At 47.7% G+C, this 11,761-nt stretch overlaps 1 protein-coding gene across 1 annotated transcript in view; it reads right to left on the bottom strand.

The window, feature by feature from the left end:
- agrn (agrin) overlaps window positions 1-11,761 on the bottom strand; it is a 211,312-nt gene that overhangs the window by 8,357 nt on the left and 191,194 nt on the right. The window contains exons 30-37 of the mRNA XM_062542039.1: window positions 11,011-11,101; window positions 10,726-10,890; window positions 10,298-10,409; window positions 6,555-6,671; window positions 5,965-6,148; window positions 5,121-5,208; window positions 3,990-4,013; window positions 1,958-1,990 (exon numbers count right to left, since the gene is read on the bottom strand). Coding sequence (XP_062398023.1) covers window positions 1,958-1,990; window positions 3,990-4,013; window positions 5,121-5,208; window positions 5,965-6,148; window positions 6,555-6,671; window positions 10,298-10,409; window positions 10,726-10,890; window positions 11,011-11,101 — 814 coding nt within the window. The remainder of the gene's footprint in view (window positions 1-1,957; window positions 1,991-3,989; window positions 4,014-5,120; window positions 5,209-5,964; window positions 6,149-6,554; window positions 6,672-10,297; window positions 10,410-10,725; window positions 10,891-11,010; window positions 11,102-11,761) is intronic.

Genomic DNA, 11,761 nt, shown 5'->3' with positions numbered 1-11,761 from the left:
ACAGTGTGTGTGCGTGTGTGTTTGTGTGTGAGTGTGAGGTCTGAGATTGTGTTAGGTGTAGGTGTGTGTGTGTGTCCCTTGGTGCACCTAAACAGTGGCTAGACGGCCAACACATACACAGCCAACAGAAAGAACAAACAGCCCATAACGAGACGAAACACGGGCGACAGCACAGAAAAATGAGTCACGGTGAACAGAAAACACAGACAAAATACACACACATATGGTGACGAGACAGACAGACAGACAAACACACACAGGAGACACACACACACGAGACACGAGACGAGAAAAAAAGCAGATGTCAACTCCGCACGCCTCTTCACACCGTATCAGACCACAGTGGGAGATCAAATCAACAACTCTCTCTCTCTCCAGGTCTGTCGGGCCACGAGAAGTCAGCCAAAGTGACAGGTCACCGAGGTGAAGCTACTGTGTGGGAACACAAGTCTACTCTTTCCTTCAATTTCCCAATACAAGCCACACCAAACCGTCTAGCTTGGATATTTTTGGGTGTACTGTATGACATTTGTGGGTGTGCTGAGATTTTCTTGTTCATTCTTGCTGCGAATTCATAAGCGTACACATACAGTATACATGTGAATAGATGTGCGGAGATCTACTCATTTCTGTATGCGTACAGTACACCCATGAATTCATTTTAATGGGTATTCACCGCAAGCATTTCACCTAGAGCCAAGAGAATAGAGTCCAGAAGTCAAGCAGTAGCATGTTACTCTTAATGCTGCAAGGGCGCCATTGGGGCTGTCAGGCTGCCGTGATGTCTCAGGCGCTACGCCCGGAGGCGATGTGCCACCTCAAATTTACCTCCCGCCCGGGGGAGAGGTGCGGCTCGGAGAAGGAGGCTGGTCCATGGCAAGCCATGTCAAGAAAAGTGCCCTTTCATCACAGAAAGAGAGAGAGAGAGAGAGAGAGAGAGAGAGAGAGAGAGAGTGGGAAGAAGGAGAGGAGGACCCTCCTACGGCGTTGGGTGCACGGCCTACACGAGCCCATATGTCTTAGACCAGTGACAAATTAAAATGCAAGGTTTTTTTCCTCGCTAATTAAAAAAAAATGTCATTACGCAAATTGTATTAGGCTGGGCTGTAATAAACCAAAGCCGGATCATTATTCTGTATAATTGAATTCACCGGCTCTACGTACCCCCAGCTCTCTCTTTCTCTCTCTCTCTCTCTCTCTCTCTCTCTCTTCTACACCTCCTACCCTTAAGACACACACATGTTCTGCTGACTGGACTCTTTCTGCAGGGCCTCTCCACACATCGCTACCAGTCAGAGCTTTCTAAGACGGCTGGGCCGGCCTCGGGTGAGGTGGTGGTGGTGGTGGTGGTGGTGGGCAGTCGGCAGTTTTTGTGATTATCCTCCCTCCACTTTCCTCCCCCTCTCAGAATTACTGTTGCTCTATTACCTCTCAAAATCTCCTTTGCCATCTTGTGGGCGTCAGTACCTAGTGATCTAAACTCATCTGCGGAAAGATGGTTCCAGAATGCGTATATGTAAACCTCACAGAGACTGCTCTTATGAGGTGTGGGTCATGCACTTTTTCACCACGATCATTTCAGCACATTATGTCCCCGGTCTAGCTAACAATCAAGCTAAGAACACGCCGCAGATTTTTTACAAATTCCGCTCAGCAGTGAATTTCCACCCCGAAGGGCCATTTCTTTGAGAGAAATTTCATATTTTCATATTTTCAGACATATTTTCAACATATGTTCCACATCAGGAACTCAGCGAGATATGTTATTTGAAAATTGCCTGTGATTGCCTGTAATAGGTTCCAATACTAAACTTGACCTTGCCACCCACAACAAATGCCCTCTCTGCCCTCTTGGCTCTGAGTGGTAGCGGACTGAGGGGTTTGGTTGTAAGTAGGTGGGGGGGATGTCATGCCAGCCGGGTAGGAGGGTGGGCAGTCACGGCCGGAGGGCACTCACCTCTGGTCAGAAGGGTTCTCCAGTGACTCGGGACTTTAAGGAGGAGGTAGAGAAAATGGAGGGCATGCAATAAGCACTGGAGGCGCCAAAAAACCCATAGGTCCCGTTGCTACCTTACTCACTTCCTAGAAGGTCAGCGTAACCCAGGCAACGCAACTGGGTTGGCAGCAGCGGAGATGAAGTGGCTTTGCGAACAGGGGTCTAAGCCCATCAGCAAAAAAAAAGCCTTGCTGTGTGACTGTTGTACTAGCTACAGTACGTACTGTTCGCGCCCATTGCACTGGCAATGCTGTGGCGTTGAGTAAGGAGGTCAGCGGAGGGCCAACACAGGCCCACTGTGAGCATGGAGAGTGGTGGGAGAGCGCTTCAAGAGACTGGGCACTGTTCCATCCTATCATGTGGCAGCCACTGCACTGTGTCAACATTGACTTCATTCTCCCTGCCTGAGAAAACACTGTGCATTTCACTGCACGAATGTCTCTGTTTGGAATGACGTGGGGCTGCGCTTGCTTGTGTGCAGGTGTGTGAGTGTGTGTGTGTGTGTGTTTGTGTGTGTGTGTGTGTGTGTGTGTGTGTGTGTGTGTGTGTGTGTGTGTATATATATGTGTGTGTGTGTGTGTGTGTGTGTGTGTGTGTGTGTGTGTGTGTGTGCGCGCGCGCGCGTGTGTGTGTGTGTGTGTGTGCATGTGTATATGTGCGACTGCAAATGTGAGTAATTTGCCACATTTGAGTTAAACATCAAACCGCCACTTTGCCAAAATGGGTTTAAGAACAGATTTTCAATTTAGACCGAATGGGGTCAAACGTCCAATTATGGCAAAGCACAGACACATCAGATGAGGCCTAGGAAATAATGAGCCATGTGGTAATGGATCCGAAGCTACAGGACAGGCCAGGGAGAATGAAGACAGATTGGCACTGCAGTAAATAGTCACAGAAATATTATTCCTGGGTGGATGGACACAGCTCCTTTTGTTAATGTCCCCCGAGGTATTCATTAACTTTTAAGGCCCTTCGCTCAACAACCAAATCATGTTGAATTGATGGCACTCATTCTGAGAAGTTGGCTAAGTCACTCCTGGCCGATATTCGTCCTAATCCCGACTTCTCATTTTTACAGGAAGTGACATCCATTACCGGCCAGGCAGTCCTGGAACGGCTCAGAGGGGGCCGGTGGCTAACCGTTATTGATGTCTGCGGCCAAGCTCTCGGTCTGGACTTTCAGGGACATTACAATCGGGGCCCCTTTTTCATGGAAGACAAATCCTTGATTAATGTGTCATATCCAGTTTTTTAGCCCGTGGAATACAATTATTGGAAATTACAGTTGGAGATTTTGACAAACATGGTGCCCATGGCCAGAATGCTGATTGGGCTGTTTCTTCTGCTGGACCTACTTAGCGCAATTCCAAAATAAATCAAGTCCCTGACTTTGTAGGACTTCCATCCAGTCACTTAGACAGCTAATTATATTGTGGAGCAGACAAAAAAAAAACGAAGTTGTAAAAAGGAATCATAAATCCTGCATCGTATTAATAGGTCAATATAAAAGTCATTCGAAAGTCTGATTGAAAGCACTATCCACATAAAAGCCAGTCTAATAAGCCTCCAGAACACGGACAAATACTTGCAGTTAAAAAGGAGTCTCATACATGTCAACATAGCAGTTAATAGGACCCACACCATGGTGCTTGTTCTTTGCTCAACCATGCACATTGTCCAGGGAGGGCTATTCCTGGATACTCTATTGTTAATAACACAATGCTTATCAGACATGCCAAACATGCATTGCTCTCTTTGGAAATTACAATGCATCTTATCAAAAATGGTCACTGATAATAAAAATGGCAAAGAGATGGACCCTGTGTAAGCTGACAAATAGCTATCTAGCTCTGTTCCCATGTGTATGATGAAAATCAAATGAAATCAGAATGTTTTTGTTTTTTTATCGAGGTTAACTATCCAGGATGGATCAACTGAAAGGTTAGTCTGACGTGAGTCATGTCCATCCGCTCTCTTCTGGTTTACTTACTCGGGAATCTCATTGGTCAGTTGGCTTTGAGTGCAGAGGAGAGACAACAAGGAACACTCATTTAAGACAGACAGACAGACAGACAAACATAGACATAGACAGAGGAAGACAGCAGGACAGACAAGACAAGAAACAGAAGCAACGGCTCTCCAGGCAGACATCACAAAGAATACAGACAGAGGTCGGACGACAGCCCCTCGGGAACAAACCTGAGACTGTTGCCCGCAGCAACTGTGGGGGATTTACAAAATTCTACACTGCGAGTTTGTGACAGTCTACTTCATTACCCGTTCCAGCGTCTTACTGTACAGCCGGCGCATAGATAGCGCACTCTGGAATTATGCAGGATTTGAGCACTACGCTTCACATATCTTGGGTCAAACGTTCAGAAGAGCCTCACCCTGCTCTCCGCATCAATGTCAGTACGCCACAGAGTGACAGTAATAGGATGAATGCCTAAGCACAAGGAGAGAGGATCTCCCCTCCATCCGCTCAGAGGGACAGATTATTCAAATATCGAACTTCCGGATTGACCCGGGGAAGGCGGACAGTAGAACAGCGCGCGTGGGGAATCTCATAGAAAGCGGCCATTATCTCATGCCTGTACAAGAAGGTAATTAGTACCAATGACACGAAGAGGGAGAATTTAAAAGATGGCCTCGGAATGATGTGGGAGAGGGGTCAGCAGCTAAGTCGGCGGTGGGCGGGCGCGTAGTCGGGGACAGCGGAGATTTATTAGCCGAGCCGAGACGTGCGTGTGCGCTCAAGGGGGGCCTGCACTTTAATTGGAGCGACCGCACTAATTAGCGAGATTCACTGAAGACTGAGAGCCGCCTGCTGCCGCCGCCGCCGCTACTGCTGCCGTGGCCCCTGGAAACTCTGTGAGGGATGCGGACAAGCTATTAGCTAAAGTAGAGAGGCGCGGCGGAACTAAAATGGGGACGAGCTAATCAGTTCTGTCATCGCAATTTACTGAACAAGACTATGGGGAGCAGGGAAGAGGAGGGGCTGAGGGGGAAGGGGGGGTGGGGGTGTGGTGTGTGTCACAGATAATTCTCCCGTTACGGGAAGCCGAGGGATAGATGGGTGTTCTAAGGGGGACGTGGGGCCCCTCCCAGTCGTTCGTCTTACCTCTTTGTGACGCCGTTGTGATACTCGAAGAACGTTCGGCCGTCAAAGGCGATGGCCTCGGTCTCCCCGGCGGACTTCTCATGGATCACTGTGGAGATGGGAAGAGGAGGAAAGGGGAGGGCTGAGGAGTCAGGGGCTGATCCAATCGATGGCAAAACAGGGCAACTCTTAATTAAACCGGAGGCAAAAGGAGCTTGTGATGTATTGTCGTCTTCACGATCTTGTGGCTTAATTAAGGTTAAAGAAACAGCGGTGAGCAACGGCAAGGTTAATGAGGTTGGATGAGAATAAAAATTATTCCGGGCGTCTATCAGTGTGTCTACAAGTGGCAGCGAGTGTATGGTGTGTGTGTGTGTGTGTGCACGCGTGCGTGTGAGTGCGCGCGCGTGCGCGTGTGTGTGTGTGTGTGCAAGGCATATGAAATGAGATATGAGGCCGTTACGAGGGTTCTGCGGGGAGATGTGGAAGTGGGGTAAGTGGATGGTCAGAGGAGCGATATTAAATTACACAGCCAGACGGGCCCCGAATAACAACACCTCTGGGGTGGAGATGAGAGGTGGCATGTGAGAGAGACAGAGATCGAGAGAGAGAGAGAGAGAGAGAGGGAGAGAGAGAGAGGGAAAGGGAGAGAGAGAGAGAGAGAGAGAGAAAGGGAGGAATGGGGAGAGAGAGAGAGAGAGAGAGAGAGAGAGAGAGAGAGAGAGAGAGAGAGAGAGAGAGAGAGAGAGAAAGGGAGGAATGGGGAGAGAGAGAGAGATAGACAGAGAGAGAGAGAGAGAGAGAGAGAGAGAGAGAGAGAGAGAGAGAGAGAGAGAGAGCGAGAGAGAAAGACACACACACTTACCGTTCTGGCAGCGATTCCCAGTGTAGCCAGGCTGACAGATACACTCGAAGCTGTCCAGCAGAGGGTTGCAGCGACCGCCGTTCATGCACGCGGACTGGGAGCACGGGTGGCTCTTGAACATGGACACGTCACGCGAGTCCAGCGCGTTCTCCGGCTTCAGGATGGTGGTGCCCATCAGGGTGATCTGTGTTCGTCCAAAATAACAATACCAGTCAGTCATCACACAATACTGTACACACACATACAGAGAGGGAGTGTATGTGCTTTGTTGTCTATGCATTCTGATCTCTTGTATTCCTCCATGGATTTATGTTATGATCTGCATAGCCTAATCTGTGTATGGAGTTCTTTGTAACGACTGCTTTGGTAATGCAAATGCTTATTTTTCTCATGTCAATAAAGCACTGTGATTTGAATTAGAATTTCAGAGAGAAAGAGAGAGAGAGAGAGAGAGAGAGAGAGAGAGACAGTGAGTGAGAGAGAGAGAGAGAGAGAGAAAGATAAAGAGAGACAGAGTGAGTGAGAGCGAGAAAGAGAGAGAAAGAGAGAGAGAGAGAGAGAAAGAGAGAGAAAGAGAGAGGAGCCCTCACCTTCTGAATGGCCCCCTTGAAGCCGTCCTTCAGCGAGGCGGCTCTCGCCAGCTGCCGGAAGTCCGGAGCCCCGCCCACAAAGAGCGAATCCTTCAGGTTCAGATCGGTGTGCTGGTTCTGAAACACACGTCAGACGGCATGAGAACCACCACACAACGCACTGCACTGCACAGTCTGAGCCAGTCTTCTGAAGCAGCCTCATTTTCCTCTTCTTCTTCTTCTTCTTCTTCTGAGCAATCCCATTCGTTTCATTCAGTATGCAGCTGTGGCTACACAGACAAGCCTGCTAAGGCATAGCTAATCAATATCAGAGAGGATAGTATGCATCAGCCAGATTATTGATTAATCTCACTCACTTTAGGCTTTTTCCACATCAATACCCTCAATGTATTACAAAACCTAATTGATTCGGGGTCCCATTTTCTCCACAGCAAATTATTCTGGCAGCACACAAGACAAAAGACTGAGAGAAAACAAAAGGAATTTGAACGATTGAAATGAGAACGACTGATATGGATGGATTCTTAATGAAAGACTATAATGGACTTGTGATTCTTCCATGGACCTTTCAAATTTCAAACGGTAAACCTTAATTGGTGTATCATTTGTGCTGCGGACGACCGTGAAATCGGCGCACTCCAACCTGCATGAAAATCGCCTCAATTACAGCAGGACTTTTTTTCGCAGGGAGGCTCCTGCTTGCGAAAAGAATTAAGGATCTTTATTTTATGTAGGGCAATAATTGCCGGAGGGTAAAGCCTAGTTAATTGCCGGGGAAAAGAAAAAAAAAAAAAAGAAGAGATGGAGTCTCGGAATATATTGGAGGCTTGGCACCGTGGCGGCCACCTCATTTTCTTACGGCGAGGCGTGGCGGCGGGCGCCCGGACATGCTGAGTCTTACGCTGCCGCGGCGGCACACCTTGAGTGGGGTCCAATCTAGTGGACGGGCCAAACAGGTGCAGCCGCCCTCCAGCCTGGCCCAGATCCTGTTTCACTTGGGGCGGACTGCTGAGTTAGAAAAGGGCCTTTTCGACAATAATAACAACAACCACTACCCTGCAGGCAAGGGGCAAGGGCAGTCCCCCCCCAGGACTGAAGTGGCCATGTTTACAGTCTACTGAAACGTGCGGATGTATTGGGTGAGTCGATGTGACGTGCAGGTGAGTGATGTGGGTGTCAATGTGTTACGTCAGAGCTGCGCTAACAAACAGGTTAGGATAAAGTGAAGGAAAAAGAGAACTGTAACTCTGTTTGGCTCTCTCCTTTTTTTCCTTTTCTTTCATTGTCTTTTCTCTTTATCTCTCTATTTTTTCTCCTCCACTTTTCCCACTCATGGAGTGTGAAACGTGGCCCACCCACGCGGGACTAATGAAGATGTCTTATTGTTGCATCCTCAGCGGTGAAACAATGGCGGTCAAAAGATAATTCCCTCCCAACCCACCCCCGTACCAGCTGGCCTACAGGAGATGCCAAACAGAGTTCATGAAATATCTCTTTCCCTCCCTCCCTCCCTCCCTCCATCCCTCCCTCCCTCGGTCCCTCCCTCCCTCCCTCTCGCCCTCTCTCTCCACAGCATATGGAAGAATAAAAGAGGAAGAAAAAAAAAAAAAACATCCCACCACCACCGTTTGCCTTCTCTTTCTAATCTGTTTGAATGGAGTATGGAACTGCGATGAGGAACGACAACTCGGTGATGCTGTTGAGGGAAATGAAATGTCTAGCAGCCTGAATCAGACTTCGGTCATTACCTTGCGTGATTTCTTATTTCCAGACAGCACATAGGAGATAGAAAAAAACAGAGCAAGGGGGAGGAAGGAGTGGGGGAAGAAATGTTAACAGAGAGAGAGAAGTAAGAAAGAGTAAACAGAGAAAAGTCAGTACATTGATCGAAAAAAATTGGAGAAGTTAAAGAAACAAATCCATGCAGGCAAACTACAGCAGAGGCAGCAAAACAAGATAAATAAACAAACAAACAAACAAACAAACAAACGGACATATAAGCAAGCCAGCGAGTAAATACATATCATAAAACGAGAGTAGCACGAGCAGAGAAAGGTCCACCGCAGGGTGTGTACAAATTACAGCAACTTCCATATAATGTAACCATTGAGAATAAATCAGGAGGCACATAAAGTCTGGCTGCGTTCGACACAATTGCATCCACACGCTGTTCATTTCTGCCGTGTGACAGAGGAACTGTCGCTGCAGCCACTACACTGCCACTGCTACAGTAGACAAGTCACAGTGTTTATTTTTCCCTGTGTAGGAGATATTTTTCAGCGAGGTCTGAGTTCACCTCTGTGAGCAAGGAGACAGTTCTTCACAACTAGACTCTCTCTCTCTCTCTTTCTCTCTCTCCCCCCTTCTTACTTTGCCTTCCACTCCTCTCACCTTTCACCTTTCTTTAATAAGATTTTCTGCCACCTCCACTGAGGCAAAATTAGCTTGTCTAGAAAGAAGAGAGAAAAAACAAACTAAGTTGAACCGTGTCATATGCGGGGGACCTCTGTGAATATGCTCTAGTCTAGTGTACATGATGCTAACCACAAATTACTTCAGCATAATGCAATTAGATGACTTCAAAGGATCATACCCCCTCTGTTCCATCTGTTTGTTTGTGTTTTGTTTTGGGGTTTTTTTGTATGGGGAGGACCCAAGCTTCCTTTCCTATCACCTTAGGAACTTCCCAACTCACTGATCGTCTCCCTGTCTTCATGTCCTGGCTTGAACCCTGTCTCCTCAATCTAGTCCTCGGCCTCAGTCCTTTCTTCTTTCTTTTGCCTGTCTTGTGCTCTTCGAATCCTTAGTGTTACCTCAGCCTCTCCTCAAAAGCACTGACTCACTCTCTGAGAGTTGTTTTCACCCCCCCTGTCTGCTCTTGTTTGGTCTGTTTGGTCTCTCCATTGTGTAGTTTAGTCTTGATTATTGTGTTTGTTTTGTCTATCAGTCTGCCATCTCTATTTCCAGCTATGCTTTTTTCATTTTATTGATCTACTTCATCTGATTAAGTAGGACTTCACCGTAGGACATTGAATAATATGATAGGGTGGCACTATACTTCAGAAATGCTATACACTGCAGTGGTCTCTGAGCGGATGTAATTCAATGCAGTGTGTGCCTCTCTGTGTGTGTGAGTGTGTGTGTGTGTGGAGCAGCCAGACCAAACAGAAGACACCAAAAAAAAGCATAACCATGGATATATTGCACAAGAGGAGCACATAGTCGAATGGAATCACAAGCAGCATTTTAAAGGGTTTTTTATCCACCTTCCATACATGCAAGGCATTCACAGCTAAGCTTAGCATTGCACCAAACATTCCCTTCATCCACAACCTCAGCAGCTCATGAGCTTTTTTTTTTTTTTTCTGGTGCCAACTTAGAGAGAGGGGGAAAAAAAAGAGAAACCGTCCAGAATGCAACACTGGCTCCACATTTAGAAGTTCATTAAAGGGACCTGGGGAGGATAGTTTCAACCTCTGGGTGCGTTATGCTGTGTAAGCACTGATATATATCTCTATATTAGCTTCTGCACACCGAGTCATCACATGGCGTCATTAAGCTCTGACTGGGAGGAGAAATATGGAGCCGAGAGTTGCCCTGGAGATGAGCCGTGCACAATGGGCCCCGCTGTGCATGAGCGACATCCATGCACGCACGCACGCACAACGACATACACACACACACTCACACACACACAGGCACATATAGACACTCATATTCCTGCGCTCAGAGAGCTGGCGTACCGGTGACTCTCCTTTGACCGGGTCCTTGCCGTTGATGTTGATCTCGCCTTTGCGGTTGGCCCGCTCGAGGTTCACCGTGTTCCAGACGTTCAGCTTGATCTTTTCTTTGCTCCTGCAAACATGGCAGAAAGACAAAAGACACACACACACACACACACACACACACACACACACACACACACACACACACACACACACACACACACACACACACACACACACACACACACACACACACACACACACACACACACACACACACACACACACACACACACACACACACACACACACACACACACACACGTAACAAAAATGTCATATAAATATGCCAAATGCAAGTAGAAACCAAATTGCCATGGCAATGTCGGCACACAATACTGATGACATTGGGTTTCAGCACTCTAAAGACGAACAGTACAGCTTACCTGATAACTGCGGGTCCCTTGCCCAGATCATATCTGAACTCAAGGATACCGTCATTCAGAGAGAGCGAGATGAAATCCCCTTTGCCGTCGGTCTTTTGTCCGTTGTAGAAGATCATACCGTTGGAATCGTTGGCCATGAGGACCACAGTCATGCTGACCTTTTGACTAAGAGCAGAGGCACGGATGAGTCAGCGGAATATGAGTACGGGGCGATCGCGATAATATAGTCATTATATAGATGCGCTGTGATGGAAGAGAATGACTGAATCAAATGTCTTAGCATACCGAAGGTCATGTCCATAGAGATGCAGGCCCTTCAGCACCAGGTAGGCGTCTCCAGTGAAGGCAGGAATGTATGCGCCTTTGCGATCGGACACTGTAATTACAACCACACACACACACACACACACACACACACACACAGTGAATAGGGGAGATAAGCCCCATTCAAAGCAGCGCACAAACAGCACATTTCACCAGCTTGTCCATCATCACACCGGAGGAGAGCGAACAGGCTATGGCTTCACAGCCTGAGATTAAAGGTCCAGGTGTTTCCTTGATAACACACACACACACACACACACACACACACACACACACACACACACATGCCACCTTGCACGTACGTGCACACACACACACACACACACACACACACACACACACACACACACACACACACACACACACACACACACACACACACACACACACACACACACAGACACACACACAGACACGCGCACACACAGGCGCAGCAGACACAAACATTCAAACACAAAGCCCACCCCCGCACAATAACCTGGCGCTAAGCAAAAACGGCTCTCTTTTCCGCTGGTAATTACTCTGGATTAGCACATACTTATTTAGGGGTGGGATGGGAGACAGAGATTATGAAGGCAATTAGCTTTTGTCAAAATGGGACTGCAGACAATTGCAGAAGGCAGCAGAGAGAAAAGAGAACGCAAAACGGGGGGCAAAAAAAAAAAGACAGACAGACTGAGCGAGCTTGCTGGTGGGTGGAAAAAAGGGGAAG

The sequence above is a fragment of the Sardina pilchardus genome, chromosome 7 (assembly GCF_963854185.1).
Source record: "Sardina pilchardus chromosome 7, fSarPil1.1, whole genome shotgun sequence".
NCBI classification, from domain to species: domain Eukaryota; kingdom Metazoa; phylum Chordata; class Actinopteri; order Clupeiformes; family Clupeidae; genus Sardina; species Sardina pilchardus.
The sequence above is the reverse complement of the archived record's forward strand: the minus strand, read 5'-3'. Positions and strand labels throughout refer to the sequence as shown.